This window comes from Watersipora subatra, chromosome 9 (assembly GCF_963576615.1).
Source record: "Watersipora subatra chromosome 9, tzWatSuba1.1, whole genome shotgun sequence".
Taxonomy (NCBI): domain Eukaryota; kingdom Metazoa; phylum Bryozoa; class Gymnolaemata; order Cheilostomatida; family Watersiporidae; genus Watersipora; species Watersipora subatra.
In genome coordinates this window covers 60673378-60689171 of record NC_088716.1, presented here as the reverse complement: position 1 = coordinate 60689171, position 15794 = coordinate 60673378, and the positions used below count along the sequence as shown (strand labels likewise).

The following is a 15794-nucleotide window of genomic DNA, read 5'->3' as shown; positions in this document are numbered from 1 at the left end:
GGGTTTATCTACATAGTATCAATCAGTATAAAGTCATTGTAAAAAAATTAATGCTGCAAACTATTGATATACGTATTTTTGAAAGTTATATAAATTATGATAAAAATCCGCTTTACTATTTGTATAAATATACCAGAAAGCAAATTTATTAAAATGTACAAAGCTAAACTCATATGTATGTATTTATTTTCATACTGCAATCAGAACAAGAATATACATTAATTTGAGATCTACGACTGAGGGTCCTAATACATGATACATGAGCCAAAGGTAGTATAATGACTCATCAACAGCGGTATGCTAGTGACTCAAGAATGCATCGCTTCAAAGGGGTTGAAAAAGTTGGTACCTCTATGATGTCATAAATTAAGCGGTAAGGAATCTCAGACTCTTGCCACACTGGCCACACTGATAAGCAACTTGCCAGTTTTTCCAAGCATTCAAGGAAAGAAGTGAAAAAGAAAATAGTGACTGGCTAAATGACTTCTGAGCGTGTTGACAGACTCTAAAGTTAAATTTGTGGAAAAGGATGAACAGAAGAATAGTTGGGCGATTAAAGACAGATTAATCTCAGCAGTTTTTTTAAATATTAACTATCTCAATTAAATAAATATTTGGTACATTCATTAATACAATATGAAATTCTATTGTGTGTAAAAGAATAATGTAATCAGATTAATGAGGATATAAGCAATGATATACAGCCCCAAAGGATAGCCGACGGCGCTCATATGGGCGGGGTTTAATGATGAAGCTCTGTTGGGATTAACCCGAACACGGCACCCGAACAAACAAATATGCTGAATAAAGCACCTCGTAAATTTACGAATATTATGAACTATAGCGGTTGTTTTACTTATCTGTTGAATTCATTTTTTTGTCAAATAAATATAGTATCCCAATATTGTCACCGTTATGATCAGTCAGTTGCCATTCACAAGCATTCGTGATATTAATAGTCACAATCGTAAAATAGCTCAAATTCGGTTTTGCATTAGATTTTGAGTATGAAAACTACACTGCACAGCTTTGCCTGCTGTCCCATCTTATTGGCAAGGTAAAACAATGTGAAACCGATGAAAGACTTTGTCATTTTATATTACGAGTGGCAAAATATTAATCAAAAACTAGAAAAAAAATGCCATTGTTCGGGTAATTATATTCAACTTTAGGCATATACTACGATCTTTACTAATTTTAAAATTACTAAAAGTAGGTAATTTGAAATGTTTTATTTTGATTAGATACATTATTTTGGTTAGGTATTACCCCTACATTGCAGAAATTCAATGTTTGCTATTGTGACCCGCGGGGTCTAATGGCTGAATAAGCTAATGAAACGATAACAGCGATTCGTGTTTTCTAAAACTTAACAAGGCAACGCGACCGCCCCGCGAGAGTTGTGTTTGCTTTGAAACCCAGGCTAGCACAATCCTAATAGAGCTCCATAATTAAACCCCGCCCATATGATAGCCGTCGGCTATCCTTTTGGGCTGTATATCATTGATATAAGCAGGTAATAGATGCCAAGGAAATAAGGTGGAGCAATGCGTAAAAAGTATGCTAATGCAAGATTTCCGATCTGGGCATCAATAAAGTTGGTGTCTTGTTATTGTTTACTACTAATTCACAACAACATAACAGGCCATAGCAGGACCTAATATTTTGAATTAATCCTGCCCTCAGAATTGTCGCCTCAATGTCCAGAATTGTCGCCTGTTTGTCCGCTGTGTCGCCCTTCCGTCTGAAGTTGTCGCCTTTTGAACCAAAAGTGTCGCCTAAGTGTCTGTCGCCCTCTTGACTGTCGCCCAACCGTCCATAATTCAATTATAGGCCTCACTTGTTTTGATTATTCGCATATCTAAGGTTTACTATATCTATGCATACAACAGACTATAACAGTTACTGTTTTGGCATACAACAGAATATAACAGTCAGGGCCGTATTGTTCTATGAGGCAGCCTTTGCTGTGCGGAGGCAAAATATCATCACCCAGATCGGCCAAACGGTGATTTTCTTGCTGTTTAGTATCGACAATGTTTGGACGGAAAGTGCGAACGTATCGTGCAGAGCCCGTTTTCAGGATTTTACTAGTGGTTGCAAACTTAGCGAATCCATTTGGGCACCATTTTTTACTGCTGAGAAGAGAACGGAAAACAGACGTTTCGGTTTTGTCTGTTCTGGATTCACATATTTAACGATAACGATTAAGTTTAAATATGCTAAACGCTGTTGAACAGACGAAGAGTTTTGATTCTGACGACTACCATAAATTCTTGTCTTCAAAACATTTACTTCCACTTACGATAAATATTTTGATAGTTATTTGAAGCCAATTACTTACGGGGTCATGTAGAGTAATTCTTGGTTGGCTTTACTAGCCTTATTGCTGTTTTACGAAATATTCTGACGATAGTCGCTGGACTGATTACAATTTTCAAATGATATTTGAAATGTTATCTTTATTATTATTGTTATATCGACGCTGCGCTAAGCAGACGTGTTTAGAACTATCTTGAAACATTCAAGAAAAAAAGAAAGTTGCCGCGAACTTTCTTCTCATTGCTCATATATCGAGTATGCTTGCTAATTTTTTTCACACTATCTTTACGTAAAAACATCTATTTCATTGCAAAGAAATCAACTCAGGATTTTCTGAGGCTGCATACATGTAACAGTTGATTTAAACTTCGTAATTTTGTGTTTTTATTTTTTAATATCTGCTTGACAAGCTCTAGTCACGTATTTTATGTCTATGATTTGTTTGTTCAGTGAGCTATGTTATTATCTATATTTGCATGGAAATATTTATTGTATAGTTTTTATCTTATGCTCACTCGTTGAACCTGTTTATCCATGAGTAAGGGTTGTACCATCAGCACCACACCTGATCACCTAAGGCGTGGGAGGAATCTCTAACTTTGTTATATTCAAAATGTACCATCTTCAAATTTAAGTAATCTTTAGGAAAGAACTCTGATATCACATTGAACTTTGAGTCACTCAGTTACTGGTGCTCTTATTATAGACCTAGATAGCTTAAAGCACATAAATTACATAATTTTTTTATTATATATTTCAATACATCAGAATCTTGGCTTTTGAATGAGCCTATATTTAATACACAAAGAATAATAGAACTATAAAAAACGGGGTGTCAAAAGTACGTCCTGCAAAAAAATACACTTGGTTCAGGTACTCAAAATGTGACGTCATAATTCTCATTTAGCCTTAGGTCGTCGATCCCTTTCGCTGCTATTGAGGCTGCGTTTTTCTGTAACAATCTGTGCTGTTAAACCCAGAGAGCGCTAATAATAAACTAAGATTCTAGATAATCAACAATGCCCGCGATCGTGCTAACGCCCGACCTATACAAACACATGTTCTGGGTTAATTAATTATGCTTCAATAAATGTACTGTCGTTGATAAAGGTATTGAAATCACATCAATTAAATTATGACCTGCAGTTGCGTGGCCCTAGAACTAAATGTCAATCGCACTTTCGTGAGATCACGCAATGCTTGAAATTAATTAGTCACAGTCATCACCCTCAACATCACATTAAAAATAAAGAGATAGTGCATAATATCATCGGAAAAATATAGTATGGTTCTTGGAGTCTGAGGTACTTATCATAGAAATAATATGTACATGGAGAACTAATGACATTGATTCCTTTGTCATCTTCATTCATTCTCTGGAGTTGTCCTACCTTCGCCTGCCACTAGCGTCATTATCGTAGTTGATAAATAAACGGTAAGAGCACACAACAACGAATATGAGGATTGTGATGTCACAATTTTCGAGACTAGGCCAGTAAATTTTTTCGCGGTAGAGCTCTGGGGAAATCCTATAAACACCAACCAATGTTTGTCTCACCATGGCAAACAATAGCTCAATTGAAAGCCAAGACTCTGATGTATTGAAATATACAATTAAAAAATTATGTAATTTATGTGCTTTAAGTTAGTTTCATTGTTCTACTATTATTTCTTCTCAGCAGAATCACAAACCTTCTAATATTCAATTTTAAATAATCTTGTCTTTTATTTATAGATTTGCTGTTTAGAGTTTATTATCAAATCTTAATCAATAATCGTAATATTTTTTTCTTACTCCTGGCACAAGTTTGCATACCACATGACATGTATTCAATAATTCGTACAGAAGGTGATATACAGCAATCTTCATGATTTGATCTTTTGAGAAATCTTTTTAGTATTATGCTTGCTTGTAAAAGTTGCAATAATACAATTAAAACTGCTCTCAAGTAGGGTTTCTTGTGTGTGTTCTGTAAAATCTTTTCACTATTCGGGAGGGCGTTGCACCCTTCCCGAACCCATCCTGACGGCCGCTCGGGCCTACAGCCCTTACAAGTCGCCTATGGGGGCTACTCAAGATATTGGCAGAGGCAGCCCTGATAACAGTTACTGTTTTAGCATACAACGGAATATAACAATTTTGTTCTGTATACAACAGAATATAACAGCTATAGATTTAGCATACAACAGAATATAACAGTTACAGTTTTAGCATACAATAGAATATAACAGTTACTGTTTTAGCATACAACAGAATGTAACAGTTACTGTTTGAGCATACAACAGAATATAAAAGTTGTTGTTTAGCATACAATAGAATATAACAGTTACTGTTTTAGCATACAACAGAATATAACAGTTACTGTTTTAGCATACCACAGAATGTAACAGTTACTGTTTTAGCATACAACAGAATATAACAGTTATTGTTTAGCATACAACACAATATAGCAGTTATTGTTTTAGCATACAACAGAATATAACAGTTACTGTTTTAGCATACAACAGAATGTAACAGTTACTGTTTGAGCATACAACAGAATATAAAAGGTGTTGTTTAGCATACAATAGAATATAACAGTTACTGTTTTGGTATACAACAGAATATAACAGTTATTGTTTAGCATACAACAGAATATAACAGTTACTGTTTTAGCATACAACAGAATATAACAGTTACTGTTTTGGTATACAACAGAATATAACAGTTATTGTTTAGCATACAACAGAATATAACAGAGACAGTTTTAGCATACGACAGAATATAACAGTTATTGTTTAGCATACAACAGAATATAACAGTTATTGTTTAGTATGCAACAGAATGTAACAGTTACTGTTTTAGCATACAACAGAATATAACAGTTATTGTTTAGCATACAACAGAATATAACAGTTACTGTTTTAGCATACAACAGAATATAACAGTTACTGTAACAGTTTTGGTATACAACAGAATATAACAGTTACAGTTTTAGCATACAACAGAATATAACAGTTACTGTTTTAGCATACAACAGAATATAACAGTTACTGTTTTGGTATACAACAGAATATAACAGTTATTGTTTAGCATACAACAGAATATAACAGAGACAGTTTTAGCATACAACAGAATATAACAGTTATTGTTTAGCATACAACAGAATATAACAGTTAATGTTTAGTATGCAACAGAATGTAACAGTTACTGTTTTAGCATACAACAGAATATAACAGTTACTGTAACAGTTTTGGTATACAACAGAATATAACAGTTACAGTTTTAGCATACAACAGAATATAACAGTTACTGTTTTAGCATACAACAGAATATAACAGTTACTGTTTTGGTATACAACAGAATATAACAGTTATTGTTTAGTATGCAACAGAATGTAACAGTTACTGTTTTAGCGTACAACAGAATATAACAGTTATTGTTTAGCATACAACAGAATATAACAGTTACTGTTTTAGCATACAACAGAATATAACAGTTACTGTTTTGGTATACAACAGAATATAACAGTTATTGTTTAGTATGCAACAGAATGTAACAGTTACTGTTTAGCATACAACAGAATATAACAGTTACTGTTTAGCATACAACATAATATAACAGTTACTGTTTTGATAAGCGTTCAAGATAAATATTTTGTGAAAACTACTTGGTACACATCAGTAATTGTTCATTGATCCTCACACAACTAACATCATTTGTTTTAGTCATAAATCAGCAAACAAAATGGCGGAAGAGACTTACAAGCTGATCTATTTTGACCTGAAAGCGAGAGCTGAACCAGCCAGAGCTATGTTTTTCATGGCTGGTCAAAAGTTCGAAGATGTACGAATTCTTTTCCAAGACTGGGGAAAGTTGAAGACTCGTATGTATGTATGTTGTTATTACTCGTCTTGGTCAGTTCTTGTTGTTTACTCACAATTCTAAGGGTTTTAGCATTCGCATGAATGTTCCGTGTTGGCTTGAATGATTTCTCTCTGCAGTTACTTGTAATTCAAATTATTAGATACAATATCGCCATTTGTAACGTTGCCAGACACTTGCAGCAGGTCTGTTACTAAAAATAACTGATTATGACTCTTCTAACTTGAAGATAATCTTTAATTTGACTATATTATTTCTGTTGCTATTCCTGTTACTTTGTTCTTTTCAATGTATATAAATTGCATTTGTTCTACATGCCTGCATAGCATAGAGAGAAAGAATGCATAGATGCTTTCATTATTAGTTTTAGCGTGTTTAAATATTTAGTTACCTGTATATACTACTAGCTGTGCCTCCCGGCGTTGCCCGGGTATTAAAAACAGCTTATAAATATAAGAAGTGATGAGAGTTGCTTACCACTTGCTATTAGCCTGGCCATTGCCAATCGAAAATAGTAGCAAAATTCAACTTAAAGACAATGAGAACTAGGGAGAGTTGTCCATCACTTGCTATTAGCCTGGCACATTGCCAATGGAAAATTCCAGTAGGCTAGTTAATAAGCGCTAGGCTTTTAATGACAATACGCCATGATGTTGCATCAGCGTTGTCCAGCTACAACTATTCTATTCTTCTTAATATTTCTATCAGATATCTGCATCAGCACATTTGATAGATATATCAGCACATGTCTATCTGTGCTATATTTATCTGTACGTTTATCAACATACGTAGCTGCCCTTCATCAGTACAGGCACTACAGGTAGTAGTAACACACTAGCATGGTTATCATCAGGTTTTATACCTAGGTCAGCACGTCCATTGTCTGGTATGTAGGTAAATTTGGTTTGTATATTACTTAAAAATCTATTTAGAGCACCAGTTTTTATTCCTTGCTGGTCATATTAATTATTATTCAAGGTATCAGATGCTTTTTTGCAGAAACACCACTTGGATTTCTTCCTATACTAGAGACATCTAAAGGAGCTCTCAGTCAGACCTCAGCAATTAACTATTACCTTGCCAACAAGCTGGGTAAGAAATTTTTTTTTGGTCGGGTTTTCGCTATTCCCTAAAAGGACTGCTCATGAATGTTTTATGGAGACAGGCAAAACATTCGGTAAAAATCAGACAAAACGTTTAGGCGTTATTTTGTGGAGTTGTCAGTCTACTTTCATGGAACTACAACTGTATACTATTAGTATGACTGTATTATCATTTGGTTTGCATGTAAGAGCTACCAATTACCACATTGAAATACTTGATCGCCCCAAGCTAAAGGCTGGTATTCAGTAAATAGGAAAATTAATTGGGAATATTATCATAGAGAAATACAGATGGTCATAACGAACTATTTGTGGAACAGTAAATAGTCTGTGGTCCATAATAATGTAGCCAGTAGACCTTGTCTCAACGACTCAGTTTTCCATATTCAACATTTGGCAAGTAGTTAATCTTGTCTGTAGGTTTTTTACCTGAAGATGAATATGAAAAAGCCCAAAGCAACTCTATATCTCTGACTATCACAGACTTAGGAAATCATCTCCTGGAGCACATTCTCCTTTCTGAGTTGTACAAAGTGAGTATGTTGTATGTCTGTGTAAGCTTATCAACTTTAGCTATAAGCATAATAGAAATGAAGAAGTTTACATCTTTTGGTATTGTCTCTGTCCGAAGCTTCTACAGTAGCATATCCTAGTTCGCTCTCTTCGAATCTTTGCTTTTCAGCTTCGACCTTCTCCAAATGATATCGAGGAAAAGAAGAAGACTGTTCGGGAGAAACTAATACAAACCCAATCATTTGTAGAAACCTTTTGCAAAAATGGAAACAAGTTTATATTCGGTGACAAGGTAAGCTGTAAAAGCAAGGATTCCATTTTTTTGCCTCTGTTATAGTTCTACTAGCTAGCACCTCTGAAAGACTACTGCTAATGTAGCTGCATGGACAGATCAGTTCTTGTCAATAATAGTTTCATCAGATTGTGATTAACCAGCTATAACGAGGCAGTATTTATGTGCCCAAAAACTAGCCTTACACTAGTGTCCATGATGGGATATTTTGTGGATGAGATATTTTGTGGATGAGATTTATTTTCAAGCTAATTATTACCTTTGCGTGTAACGATAAGTAGCTGCAGTGTGTAGTAGGAGTACGTGTGATTTCAGCTGCCCTAACGCTCTCTATTCTGAAAATGCAACAAAATACCTATCTCATAGATTAATCAGCAAACCACTTAGATGTATTCATAATTTGAGTGCCAGCATTTCTTCTCAGCTAGTGCTATAGACGAACATGTTGTATGTATAACTTTTTGTTAATGTTCATCAGAAAAATGATGTTTTTCGTTACGTTCGAAAAAAGAAAGAAAAATGCAAAGGTGAAAAACAGGAATTATTGAGGGAGCTGAACAAACACATTTTAAAACTTGGTAGTCTAATAGTGTTGCGAATGTTGAGTCAGTGTTTTTTTCAACTTGCTGCTGATCATTTGTTTTTTAAATTTTATAATGTTATTAATCGGTTTTATGGTTTTATTTTACATTTTTTGTTGCAGGTAACTGTATCAGACATCGAGTTGTTCACTCTTTGGACATTCATCTCTCCCATCTACCCGCTAGCTGAATTTAAAAATGCCTGGCTTGAAGAATTCATGGATAACATGAAAGCTGATCCAAAGTTTGCTGAGTATTTGGCTCAGCAATCACCTGACATAGTTGACAGGCTACTGCAGAAGGGAGTTTAGTTTTGGCTGATGTTCAAATTACTAAAGTTCATTCCTTCTCTATCCTGTGTTTATTTTACACTTTACAATGGATGATCAAGAATATCGAATAGTTCCAGCTATCTGGAGCTTGTCTTGTTAAAGCGTTGGTTTCCGTTCTCATCAATTTATAATTAATTTTATTATGGATATTTTTAGCATAATCCTTAACTTCCATTGCCTCTTTTTCAATCAGAAAATAAATTTTATTTGTTCTTTTAATTGTATTTATTTTATTTGCTTGATATTTTTCTACATCTGTTGCTGCGTTTGCGCTGTTAACATCTGTAGTCAAGCATGCTTTAGTCACATGTGGTCTACTATACTAAGAGCTGTGTCTGTCCGAAATCACACTATCAGTGTTGGGAAAAAGGATTGCACTGCACAGAATTCTAACCTAAATACTCCACTTATCAAGCCAAACACGCTACCAACTCCACCACCCAATCATCTTGCTACGAAGCTTAGTAATTGTGTAGATAGTTACTACACATGATGATCTCTCATGGTGTATGGGACTACCAGTATACAAGTTCCAATAACTTATCTATAGCAAGGATTCATACAGCAGTTTTTGATATAAAGCGGTTGAATGAGAAGTTGTCCACACATGAATCTAGAATGTATATACAAGTACACACAACAGCAATTAATAAATGCTTATTGCAAACTGATGCTGTACCATCGACCTGTATTTTAGCTTCATATGTATATTCATGTCAAGATACTGATAGGTATTAGTTTAGCAATGATATTAGATTTGTATAGCTTAGTAAAGTGCATCATTGCCTGCTAATAAGGTTTATTCAATACATTTTCCGTGATTTCTTCAGTTTGATTTACTGTACAGTATAGTTATATTTATAATTGTCTAAAATACCTTCAACCAGAACATGAGAAATATAAGTCTATCAGTTCTTCATTAACTTCCTATTGGAATTGTCAGCTTTACCTTAGCTCTCCAAATGAAAGGCAAAATTTATCAGCTCGGCTCTGAAAAGATAATTCATGAAGTTATTTTCGAACCGGAACTCTCACAGTAAAATTGATGCCCCTACCAATTCATAAGACTGCAGTTCCTCCCTATACTTTCGTGAAATGTCTCAGAATTTTTTTAGACTTTTGGAAAGACAGGGACTATGGCATTCCGCTGAAGCCTAGTTTACTGATGTATGATAATGTGGGACATAACTGATTCATGTGGACACAACTCTAAAAATTTGTTACATTTCAGATGGTTGGTTCAACAATAAGTGCTGAGCTTTAGCAAACAGTACATGTATATTGGTTAAATGAATAGAACTAGAAAAAAGTTTTGAAGGTCATTGCATAATAACATGGCTGTTCAAGTTTTGAGATTTTGTAAGCAGCCGGTAACTCAAATAAGCATGGACACTACCTCAGTGAGTCTAGCAGGTACTTTTTTAACACGCATGCTGTAACAGGATATTGTCGTTCCCAAAATATTTAGTCTGCAACAGTTACATAGTGCATTAAATATCATCAAGTAAAGGCTTTAGTATTTTTACTGCATAAACTAGGAGCTTATAAAGAAATTAATAGCTCAAGTTAATTGTTACAGAAAAAGAAGGCCTATCTGTAGCTATTAGTTCGTTAGCCCCCATGAGTTGCCTCAACAAACAAACATGATATTGGTCTAAGATGTTGTCAAAGGCTTCTATAATATGTCATTTTGGGTTAGGGTGACATTTAAAGGTAAAGAAACAGCGTTCTGAGAAAGTTTAGTAAAAATTGAGATAGACAAGGATGCAAAAAGCTGAAATTTGGAATCATTGCATCATCAAGCAGTTTGTTACAAATATTTTCTTGTTGTCACTAGACAGCCTTGAGGCAAGAGACTCACCTACTCGTATTTTGAATGACAGCACATTTCATGTATGAGCATGTGTCTTCAGTTTTATGATTTCTTGTTTGCTTAATAAATAAATAATTTAACCTTTTTCATGAAAAATAAATTTCATATAAAAATCTGACTGGAGTTTGATATGACCATGAAGGAATATAGGGAGGACTTATCAACGCTATTAAATATTCCATTGAATTGGAGTTCTCAAACCGATACTTGATCATATAGAACAGCATTCAGTTGATTTAGTTCTTAACATCAAAAAAATAATCCTCAGGGGCTGTTTTGATGATATAAATTAATGAGTGCCAGATATTTATTTGTTGTTAAATGGTAGCCATAGCGATAAGCCTTAGATTCTTCCCCTAAGCCATTTACGTTAGCAATTAGGCTGTTAGAGGGTGACAGGATGTAGAGGCTAAGACTGATTGGAGTCAGGTAATAACATTAAGTATCAATACACTAGTTACTTATTCAGTATCTAGCCAATTAGAACGTATCCTAGCCACTCTTCTCCCTCTAATGCTAACAAACATTTAATTATAACTTCAACAGTATTGTTCGTTTACACAAGAAGATTGTAAGGATCATAGGATAGATGTTTATGCGTGGCCCCAATCTCTAGTTAATGAGTGTATTATGGTTGTTTATTGTATTCTAGAGGTCTCTTTGTTCACTAATCAATTTAAGTTGCTAAGGAGTTGCCATCGAGAGCTCTGTAATTAGGATGGTGCTCTGAAATTCAGGGAGTAAAGATACGAATGCAGCGAGGCCAGGCTGAAAATTATCATCAATGATTGACAAATATACTTATAAAAGGCAGAATTACATAGTACCAATATGCTGGCAGTCTAGCGCACTCTGAGAGATCAGAATATGTAATAACTAGGCGCACACTTAATCTTCTATGTGGAAAAGTAGTCAAGTTATACTGACGGTTGTGTGCTTCGCTAGGAAACCTAATCTCTGGATTTGATCCCCGAGCGGCTTTAACTTTAGATTTTAACTGCTGCCCTACACTGTTAGTAGGTTTTTAGGCTTTCCTACAATACATTGATGGCAACATTAGCTGTCAAATCAACAATAGACAGGTTAACCCTGACAAGCCTATCTAGCAAAGAAGTCAAAAAGTGGCTCATATTGCAAAGACATGTTTGCTGAATTTTTTTTAATCTTTTTCTCTATTAAGGTAAAACAGAATTTTATATAGGCCTATCCGCTGCAGCCTATTCAGAAAGCTCGTCACAATTGTGTTGATTTTATATACTACCACTAGATACTGTCCCAAAGTAGGCTGGGAGTCTACTCTGTCCCAATATTGCCATCAAATTATCAATTGATAGAAGCTAAAGCTTGATCTACAATAAAATTATTACAGCCCTGACTTAGGAATAAAACTTCCAAGATGTTGTTGAGGCAACCGAGATGTCAAGCAATGATAATTGAGGCTTGTATATCTAGCCTATGCTTAAGTCCAACCAAACGCTTTCATAAACAATTGGCGTCTTCAACCGCTCTTTAGAACTGACTGGCAAACAGCGGGTGAGTGCTGGATCGCTCCGCTATTAGCCCATTCTAGGGTAGACTAAATCGTACAATTATATGACTGAAGGTGATCGCAAGAGGCAATCAGCGAGGTGAAGTGCTCAGCTGTGCATCTCTCTGATGGCGAATGACAGTCAAGCGAGTTTCTGTGAAACAATTGTTCTAAGAATTTCAAATGCTCAGATTAAATTGCTAGCGATCTCTTAACAGAATGGCTCTAAGCGACAATTAAAATGATTGCCATCATCTAGGATTACTCCAGAACTCGAAGGGGCTTGTTACTTCACGCAATAACTTTAATAGATTTGATGAATGCTAGCAATCACCTAAAAACAACAGTTCTTCCCATTTTAATCAAAGTGTATTTACTTACTCCTTTTCCTAATTAACTGACTTCTTCTTTGGACACCAAACAATTTGACAAAGGAAATCACTTGATGCTGAATTCTGTTTTCCAGTTCATTAAAATCTTTCTTAAACTTGGCGAGCATTTAGAAATGTTATCTGCATAGAAAATTATTACCTTCTTTAATTGCCAGTTTATACAATATAACGAGTTGCACACCATGATCCACAAGCTACGAACCCGAGGTGATGTTTTGAATGTTGTTGAGAAATAGCAGTAGTAGGTTTAGTAACGTAAACTTTCCTACCGCTGCTTGTACAAGATAGCTTGACTCTCTCTAACCCAGTCAGTCATTTTATCAGTGAGTGATGACACAACGACATAGATTTTTTCGTTACAAAATTGAGTACCGGCTATGCTGGTGGCTTTAAATATTTCATATTTATACTATATAAAGACCCTGCTAGTTCTCATATTAGCTAAGTATAAAATATTTAAATCTGTTAACATAGAAACTGCCTAATTTTATAACTAAGCAAGCTTGATCATTTACTTCATCAAAGCAAAACAAAGCAGTAAAATCTGTAGAAATATGAAAGCTTTGTTATGGAAGAAGCAAGCATTCGAAATCACATTGCAGATGCTAGTGACACTCCTTGTATAAGGCTTAAAGGTGTCAAGTTATTTGATAATATATGTGTGGCGAACGGAGCAATGGTGATCAACAGTTGTGTGGCAATATAATTCCAAGATAATTCCTCTTAAATAACCTATCATTGTTTATTGTTTGTGTCTTCTCTGTTAGCATTAGTTACTATCCAAGAACTCATTTTCTGGTATGACCAAGTACATAAAGATCTCTTTGAAGTAAATAATTTTTCATTTTAGAGTGTCTTTAAGACTTTGCTTAAATTGTTAAACTAATAAAATTGAATATTGTTGCTGTATAGAGAAAGATAAATATTTTAAAGTGGTTAGTCATTCATTATCTTGCAATAAAATTTAAATTATTTAAATTCAATAATTACAATGCATTCCCTACAGTGCTGCTAGGCTAATAGTATATACATGTAAATTCACAGAAAAGCTCGTGAACGAAAAGAATACATCATCTGTAAAAAAAGATGCTTTTTAACAATGTTAAATTTTTGGTACGAAAAATATTTGGTAGGATGTGTCAGTGACAGTATAAGTTTGCTAGAGAGTAAATATTTGTTCATTCAAACTCTAGCATCAAACAATACGAGTGGATTTTGCGCTAGATTAGGTTTGCACGTTCAGACAGTTAGAATAAAGATACTCGTGAAAGGATGCGCACGCTAGATTGCTAATGTCTTGCACTCATTTCTACAACCGGTCTAAATTGACATTTTCCCAGAAAGATTTTGATAGTATAATATTTGTCTTCAGGAAATATCCTTCGGTCATGTTGTTATAAACTACAGATTCAAGTTGTAAATTTATGTAAATATTGATGGAAATTGGCAGATTAGGTGGGATTAAGAGAAAGAGTGGCCAGTGATGTGTAATATGACAAGAGTGTCTGGCACGAGATGCGCTTACGGAGAGGCCCTGGTTACCAACAAACACCGCCTAATATTGTATACGGTTTGCTCAGCCATTCACTGCTGTTAAGTGCTTTTCTAAGTTCTACCTGAACATCTGCAGGAACAAAAATGTTTATAGTTTGTTGGCTATCGCATTGATTTACTTGAAGATCAGAATTGTCTCAAGAAATTCGCATATTAGACTAGTGTGATAATGTATAACCGTTACTATTATTGTAATTTATATTTCTTATAAAATTAAGTGTAAAACAACCCGAGTCACAATGAATAAGATAAGTTAAAAAACCTGAGAAGCAGAGAAAGATGAAGAATGTGGAAATACATCTGTAGCTAAAACAGCAGAGAAAAGAAACCTTTCTCTAAAATTTCTACAATGCAGTAAATATTAAACACAAGGTATACACATCCATTTGCCAACTAATTTTGTCTGGGATTATTCCCAGTTGGTCTCCATCAGGCCAACCTTGACACTGTTTGAGTCTATATTCCTATACTGAAGCTAAATTACCAATCTTAAATGTTTGATGTGGACAAATGGTACATTTGAAAGGATAGTAAATATGAGGATATTGATCATGTGTTCCTTATTCACACAGCATGAAGCTAAGTTAAGGGTGAGAGCTCGTGGAGAAGACAACTATCACCTCAATACCAACATGTGAATTTCAACATCTTACACAGCTTGGAATATGAATTGTGGTAACAATGAGCAGGTGCGTAATACAGCTGCCAAACTAAAATCTAGCAAACTAATTAGCTGTGAACATTTCAGTCAGTTGTTACGCTAAGTTTTTTAAGGTTTTCCCAACACAGCAGCAACTGTGATAGCTACTGTAGCTTAGACTCCAGCTGTTTTCTTAAGGGTTGTAGTAGGAGTTGTAGTAGGGACTATAGTAGAGGCTGTGGTAGAAACTGTAGTAGAGACTGTTGTAGGGACTGTGATAAAGACTGTAACAGACACTGTAGTGTAGACTGTAACAGACACTGTAGCGTAGACTGTAACAGACACTGTAGCGTAGACTGTAACAGACACTGTAGTGTAGACTGTAACAGACACTGTAGCGTAGACTGTAACAGACACTGTAGTGTAGACTGTAACAGACACTGTAGTGTAGGCTGTAACATACACTGTAGTGTAGACTGTAACAGACACTGTAGTGTAGACTGTAACAGACACTGTAGCGTAGACTGTAACATACACTGTAGTGTAGACTGTAACAGACACTGTAGCATAGACTGTAACAGACACTGTAGACTGTAACAGACACTGTAGCGTAGACTGTAACAGACACTGTAGACTGTAACAGACACTGTAGTGTAGACTGTAACAGACACTGTAGTGTAGACTGTAACAGACACTGTAGTGTAGACTGTAGCAGACACTGTAGTGTAGACTGTAACATATCCTGTAGTGTAGACTGTAACAGACACTGTAGCGTAGACTGTAACAGACACTGTAGCGT

The 15794-nt window shown here is 35.0% G+C and overlaps 1 protein-coding gene across 1 annotated transcript; it reads left to right on the top strand.

Moving 5' to 3' along the window:
* The first annotated feature begins 6008 nt into the window (after positions 1–6008).
* LOC137404485 (glutathione S-transferase 4-like) lies at positions 6009–9168 on the top strand. The gene is made up of 5 exons (XM_068090707.1): positions 6009–6188; positions 7187–7279; positions 7711–7823; positions 7973–8095; positions 8799–9168. Exons 1-5 carry the CDS (start codon positions 6050–6052, stop codon positions 8985–8987), a joined length of 657 nt encoding a protein of 218 aa, XP_067946808.1. The 5' UTR covers positions 6009–6049; the 3' UTR covers positions 8988–9168.
* Positions 9169–15794: the final 6626 nt, after the last annotated feature.

Bases quoted from the DNA above. Each gene is read 5' to 3' on its own strand.
- LOC137404485 (XM_068090707.1), top strand. From the start codon at position 6,050: ATGGCGGAAGAGACTTACAAGCTGATCTATTTTGACCTGAAAGCGAGA. The intron at 7,824-7,972 runs GTGAGTATGTTG...TTTGCTTTTCAG, and splicing joins TCCTTTCTGAGTTGTACAAA to CTTCGACCTTCTCCAAATGA. The intron at 8,096-8,798 runs GTAAGCTGTAAA...TTTTTGTTGCAG, and splicing joins AGTTTATATTCGGTGACAAG to GTAACTGTATCAGACATCGA.